Here is a 6,970-nt window from a genome sequence, read left to right as displayed (position 1 = left end):
TTCTCCTCCCTCAAAACCATCCAGATTGAGGTGCTAAGATCATACTCCCTCCATTCATCAATATAAAATATTTTCGATATTTTAATATGGACCATATAAAGACTGAAATGAGTGAATACACTAAAACATCTCTACATACACAGTTAGGACATCTTATATTTGTAAATGAAGGGAGTAGTTTTTAATAGCATGCTATCTCGGTGTCATAGCATTTGGAGGGGCCTCACACTAAATGCATCGTGAACAACATAGCGTCATCTAAACCGCTATGGCACCATTTAGCACGCTATAACATCAATTTAGCACCAAACGTGGAATATCGCGCCCACTGTGTAAGCTAAGTAGCAGCATGTAGTTGTCCACAACTGATTCCATTCATGATGATAATGATGTTTACCAAGTACAAGTAGTAGTACACTCCCAAACATTGTCACATCAGTTGGTAGTTCATGAAACACTGCAGCCCCTTGACTATCTGCCACTACTCCAAAATCCATCGTACATGAACAAGTCTGGTGCCGGCGTCGATGTCCATATAAATACGGGCGAAATCGCAATGCAGAGCTCCCAGAGCATCAGGATCATTTTTCAATTGGCTTTGGACTACAAGGAAGGGTGAATCAGGAGGCGCCTCCGTTCTCATTTCTCTCTACACAGCCAGAGTCAGAAAGAATAGGAGAGAAAGGAGCACAGAGTACACGATCCAGGAAGCTGTCGATCAGTCGACGCGATCTTAATTTACAGAGGAGCAGGGCAAGTGATCTACGAGGATACGTCCAGATCCTTGAAGTACTCGTGCTCGAGGGCGGTTCGGGCGTTGATTCTTCTGGTTGGATCTAAGCAGAGCATTTTCTGCATGACGGTGAGGAGACAGGTCAGCAAGCAAGGTTATGAATGCACATGAGTAGAACCATATACTCATGGCAGAGCACAGAAAGATAGAATGAAATAAATCCATCATAAGGAGCATATTTCATCAATAGTGTTATGTGGTACTCATGACATAATCGCATCAAAGGAAGCACACATGTATAACTCATGACTGCATATGCAGCAGTACAAATCATGCAAGAGCCATGATGAGAATGGACTGGCTGCAATATCTACTCAGAAGGGGTCACATGCCTAGCAACCTAGAAAAATTAGCAATGTGCATCCAAAGTGGCATTCTGGTAGCATATGCACCTACAATCTATAAATGTTTTTTTAACATGACAACTTCAGTTTGTACCAGACTAAGAATTTTTTTTAGTATGTTTGTCTGAATTCATGTGGGAAGGGAAGCACAACTTAGAGCACTGCTACATAGTCTCAAGACTGCAACAACAGGAATATAAATTAGCACAGATAAGATCACAGCAATAGAAGCAGAATCTACATTGTTCACCTTAGATTATTGAAATGCAATAAAAAATAAGGCATTGCAAACCCCTCACAAATGATACACCGTGTATCCACACACTAAGCAAAGTGAATGCAGATAGCAAGATAATAAGCACAAATGCACAATCCATGACGCATTATGGAAACAAATTACATTTGATTGTGAAACTTACAGAGAGAAGATCAAGTCCCAAAGGTTCGAGTGTTGGAACCACAGTTGCAAGATCCTGCAGCAAACTCCTTGAGTTAGAACCAAAATCCCAGAGTAACAATCAGTATAATGTTGTATAATCACACACTTACAACTAACTCAATAGCAAGGAGAAACTACAAGGTCTGACCCCTAACGGCAACTTCAGCTTTTAACCCTTTTTCATAAGAATAATGAAAGAACATTTATGACTTACCACGGACGGCCACTTGGGGAAAGCTGATTTGTAGTCAGGTAACGAAGAAACACCTGGCCAGGTTTCTTCATTAGGAGTGCCCATAATTCTGCATGAAAGTAAAAGATTTGGCAACCAAGATTAGCTGTTTCTTCAGATGCATGGAATACCTTAAAGCAAGACCACACAAGATTTACAAGAGAAAGACCTGAAAATCTTGAAGAGTTCATCAATCTCAGAATCACCAGGAAATAGAGGTTTCTGATTCACCATTTCGGCGAAAATGCAACCAACCGACCACACATCAACAGGGGTAGAATACTGCCTCGCACCCAGAAGAATTTCTGGTGCTCTATACCATAATGTCACCACCTATAAATAACACTCTGTTCAGATCAAAAAACAAACGCGAAAGGCAGGAGCAAAATTGTAACATGAGAACAGCTCATTAATATGATAATATGAATACCAGCTCCAATTAATTTAAGCTTCGAGCTATGCTTGCCTACAATTTGAAATTTTTCATAAAACAGAAACTTCATGTTTCCTTCTCTTTTGCCCATAGTAACAAACGTCGTATGTTCTGGGAATGTAGCAAATTGTTCTGTACCTTTCCTAGATTATCTTGCCTTTTGTCACGTGATCCGTCATACAGGAGAGTAAAGCTAAATTGGCAAGATAGCACTACGACAAGAGACTAGCAAAATCATCTACCGTTGATTATGGAAACACTTGATAAAGGCTAAAGAGGAAGGTGATAAGCGAGCAGTCTTAAGATGTAGTACCAAACAACAGTGAACACTAATGGGAGACATCAACCTCTCTTCTGTAGTTTTGTTTGCGAACGGGAGATATCAACCTCAGTTTGCAACAAGACATAGTACATAGTTATCTCTTTTCTATGAAGACATGCACACTTTGATAGCCAAATGAGACAGACAGTAGTACGTACGCCAGCAAAAGTGTGCACATGTGGTCTACCGAATTCAAGTACAAAATGCATTCCAGACTTGAAATGCAGGAGGGATTGATAGGTATCACTGTAACTACTTAAAATTAAGTGCATTCTGCCCCTGATAAAAGCATAGCAGAACAATTTTCCAACTGCCATCACCAATGTACATGCACCATAAATGACCAACGACATGTCAGTGCTGCAAAACGTACCTCGTGAGTAAATGTCCGGACAGGAATGCCGAACGCCCTCGCCAATCCGAAGTCAGCAAGCTTCAATGAATTGGTACGGCGATCTATCAGCAGGTTCTGGGGCTTGAGATCCCTGTGAAGCACACGGTGCGAGTGGCAGTAGGCGATGCCGTGCAGGATCTGGTAGAGGAAGGACTGCACGCAGGGCACAAAACAGCATCACATTTCACATTTCCACATGATAGCAGCCAAATGGAGCTACTGTCAGTAAGCAGTAACCGACAGTCGGCAATCTAAGTAGTGAACGAAATCAAAGGGGGTGGCGGCTGTGACCTTGACTATGTGGTGGTTCTTGAAGTCCGCGGAGGAGTCCATGTGCTTCTTGAGGTCGAGGTCGAGGTACTCGAAGACGAGGTATATGCACTTCTCGTTGTGCACCACGTCCTGCAGCCTGCGCGGCAGCAGCAAAAGGGGTCAGCCGGTCCATCCATTCGGCAGCGGCCAAATCCAGCCCAAACCCTGACGCCGGGGAGGAGATACGAGACGGGACGGGGGAGGGGAGGGGTACCTGACGATGTTCCGGTGCTGCATCTCCTTGAGGAGGGAGATCTCGCGGATGGCGGTGGAGGGGACGCCCTCGTCCTCCTGCTCCAGCCGGATCTTCTTGAGCGCGATCGTCTCGTTGGTGTAGCGGTCCTTGGCCTTGTACACCACCCCGTACGTGCCCTCCCCGATCTTCTCCACCTTCTCGTACTGCGCTCAACGCAAACACAAGCTGACATTACGGCCGGCGCCGGCACGGACGGGGGCAGGGAGGCACACAGGGGAGGGGAGGGAGCGGCGCGGCGATCGGACGGGCCGGGCGGGCTCACCTGGTCCATGGCGCGGCGATCCGCGCGGCGCGGGGCGGATCGGAGCGGGGCGGCGGCGGCGGCGGCGGGGAGGAGTGGGGTGGGGGGAGGGAGGGGGAGGGAGGGCAGTGTGTGGTGGTGGACTCGGGAGTTGGGTTGGGTTTGTGGTGTCGTGTGTGCGGCGTCGTCGCTGTCAGAAATTAAATTGCTCGCGCGTTCGTTCGTGATGCCCTCCGGTCCGGCTCTGGCCTGCCAGTTCAGAATGTCATGGACCGCCCGTGCACGAAATGAATTCTTTGGTTTGGCATCTTTGGCTGCACATTGTGATTCTATATTTCTATTCCACCACTACGTTTTGGCGATCACAATCGAGTTTTGTGGCGCATTCCACTGATTTTTAAAGTTTGCTTTCTAGTGTTTGCTCATAAATTCGTTATATAACCGCATTGATTTGGTTTGGTTTGTTGATATTGATAACAGTATGGGGAAAACAAATTGTTTCACGCACCGTGAACCGGAACAAAACCACAACGTTTGAAACGAAGCACCAGGTTGTACAGGTAGATTTGGGCTATCTATGGTCCATCATTGCGCTCGATGCTTATTTATAAATTTCTTTTGTTCCCTTGCGAGGGATCAACCATCGTTTCTATAGGAATCTCTCTTCCAGGAGCTTCAAACGCGTCAAATTTATAAATTCACATACGAAATCAATAAACATATTGGCTGAATAGTACTGAATCTTTTTTCCCAGCATACACAATTCGGCACAAATGTATTTTGGAAAGTCGATTTCATATCTGCGCATGGCACGAGCAAAGGCCACGGTCCACGGTCCACGGAACACCATCATCAGCGGCAGTGGTACGCCGAGTCCACGGAAGCTGTCAAGCGCGAGCGGGAGACGGGGAATGGGAGCGCAAATTGCCGCTCTCTCTTTTCGGGCGCGGGCGAAGAGCGGGAAGGACGCCCATTGACGCGAACTAATCGCGGGGTCAGCGCGTGCGTGTGCCTGGTCCAGGTGCGCCGCGGCGCCCCGCGTCGCGCGACCCTGGTCAGGTCCACGAGGACCCGGCGTAGCGGGATGGGCTGGCTGGCGCCGGTTACCACGTTTGACCCAGCCCGCTGTCAGCGGCGGTGCGTGGGGGTGCCGTCACGGGCTGTTTTCGGGCCCGTCTGGCGCCACCAGGTGACGGGATCGGATCGCCTTCCCGCGGAGGAGTACTGCGATGGTCAAACGGCGCGCGCTTCCCCGGCGTTTGGCCCGGAATCGTTTTATTCGGTGGAGAGCGGCCGATCTCGTTTCGCCGCCGTGAAACGAGACGAGGGAAAGTCACGCGTATCCTGCGCGTGCGGTAAGCCACGATCACGGTTCATGATTCGTGAATGAATGCCCTGCATCAGGGCTTCACGCGGATGGCACGTATTCCCTCCGTTTCGAATTACTTGTCTTGAATTTGTTTAGATACGGTAGGCTTATTTTAGTGCTAGATACCTCCGTATCTAGACAAATCTAAGGCAAATAATTCGAAACAGAGAAAATACTTCGCTCGCGCAAAAAACTCTGTGCAGCAAGGGGTAAAGAGCGCCTCCAACGGATGCCAGAAATGGCGGCCCAGCTAAAACAAACCGCCATTTTGTTGAGTCCCCTTGACCCCTTGGCCCCTGGAAGGCCCCAACGCCATTGTTTGCTGTCTCGGCCCCGACGGCATCCGTCAACCTTCCACTCCGCCTCCTTGCCTCTCCCTCTATGGCCTCTTTTAGTTTACGGAATAGAGATGCTATAGAAATAGGAAATTATAGAAAGTGAGATGATACGCATCTCAATTCCTATAAAAAAGATGTCATTTGATGCATATGATAGAAATTTTTTCATTGAGTCTAAGCTAATGTTTTTTCTTTTCCTCTAAAATATGAATGATTGATTCATATCCTACATAGGGATAGGAATTCATTTTTCCCACAAACCAAACGGCTTCAAAGAAAATTTTCCTTCGCAAATCCTATCATATAGCATTCCTATAAAATTCCTACAAACCAAATGAGGCCTATAGCTGGCCATCTGTCGGGCCGGGCCAGGCCTAACAAAGCCCGAGGGAGAAAACCTAGGCCTGAGCCTGGCTCGGTCGTCGGGCATGTTTTTTAGGCCCAAGCCTGGTCCGACAGTGATAAAGCCTGCTGGGCCTCAGGCCTCGGGCCAGGCCCCTTCCCTAAAACGCGAAAATGTTAAGCCCAAGCCCGGCCTGACGTCTGCTTCAGGCTCAAAACTCAGGCCCAGCCCCGGCCCGCAGACAAGACTGGGATGGGTCGGGTATCCCATGGCCAGGTATACTCCCCTCCCTTCCGTCGAATCTCATATCTCAATTGTTTTCTAAATGTTGGGGGCACTGGTTATAGGGCTTTAATGGGAAAACAAAACTTTTGATGGTTCCAAAAACCTTCTCTCACCTAAGACCATGTTTAGGGCATCAAATGTTTGGTCATCTGATGGAGATGCTTTAATCCAAGCATGCGGAAACGTATTCGTCGTAATTGTTGGCCGGTTTCCAACGCGTGGACAATATGATTTTCTCACCACGATCATCTTCTTTGTTTGACGCTGACGCCACTACCGACGGACCAGCCCCCGTCGTGGAGAAATTCACCGGGGAAATGATGGTTTGGCTGACAGGGAGTGACGGTAGGGAATGAATGAAGACAACAACATAACCGCGAGGAATCATATTCGGCTACGGTTGAGCTGAAGCCAATAACATTCTGCATGTTACGTCTTTCTTTCCCCTCTCCCGAATCGTCTAGGGCAAAGCCTTCCTGTGGATTCATTTTCCATTTGCTTGCCACTCCAGAAGGTAGTGGCGGGGAGGGAAATCATGGTGCTTCGGCTCCGGCTAGTAAATAGGTTAGGGTTTTAATCCTTGCAGGGGTGGCGTACGGATGAATGGCAGCGCTCTGATCCTCCTCAAATTCATCTGTCGGTATGGATTAGATGAAGCTCCAGTGTAGATTCCTGCCACCTCCTCGGGATGGCGAGGTTGGGGTTTCTTGTCATGTGTTCACGACCACAAGTTTTGGTGTGAAGTTTTTTAGATCAATTCGAGGGTTCAACGACCACAACTGCGGTTTCGGGATGCTGGTCGCACATGCACGAAGACTTGTAGGTTGTCATCTAGGTCGGCCTGGCTCCGTTTTGGGAGCGGTGACAAC

The 6,970-nt window shown here is 47.9% G+C and overlaps 1 protein-coding gene across 1 annotated transcript; it reads right to left on the bottom strand.

Annotated features, from left to right (window-relative positions):
* Positions 1 to 355: 355 nt before the first annotated feature.
* LOC543229 (cyclin-dependent kinase A-2) lies at positions 356 to 3,927 on the bottom strand. Its single transcript, XM_044551677.1, has 8 exons — positions 3,788 to 3,927; positions 3,484 to 3,668; positions 3,249 to 3,366; positions 2,937 to 3,110; positions 1,978 to 2,141; positions 1,791 to 1,878; positions 1,557 to 1,610; positions 356 to 852 (listed from the first exon to the last, which is right to left on the bottom strand). Exons 1-8 carry the CDS (start codon positions 3,794 to 3,796, stop codon positions 763 to 765), a joined length of 882 nt encoding a protein of 293 aa, XP_044407612.1. The 5' UTR covers positions 3,797 to 3,927; the 3' UTR covers positions 356 to 762.
* Positions 3,928 to 6,970: the final 3,043 nt, after the last annotated feature.

This window comes from Triticum aestivum, chromosome 6A (assembly GCF_018294505.1).
Source record: "Triticum aestivum cultivar Chinese Spring chromosome 6A, IWGSC CS RefSeq v2.1, whole genome shotgun sequence".
Classification (NCBI taxonomy): Eukaryota; Viridiplantae; Streptophyta; class Magnoliopsida; order Poales; family Poaceae; genus Triticum; species Triticum aestivum.
Note: the sequence above shows the minus strand (reverse complement) of the source record. Positions and strands in the feature narration are given on the sequence as shown.

What these genes read in the sequence shown, in the direction of transcription:
- LOC543229 (XM_044551677.1), bottom strand. An exon ending in TCCGGACATTTACTCACGAG is followed by an intron (nt 2,142 to 2,936) that starts GTACGTTTTGCA and finishes TGTTATTTATAG; the next exon opens with GTGGTGACATTATGGTATAG. An exon ending in TGGGACTTGATCTTCTCTCT is followed by an intron (nt 853 to 1,556) that starts GTAAGTTTCACA and finishes ACCGTCATGCAG; the next exon opens with AAAATGCTCTGCTTAGATCC.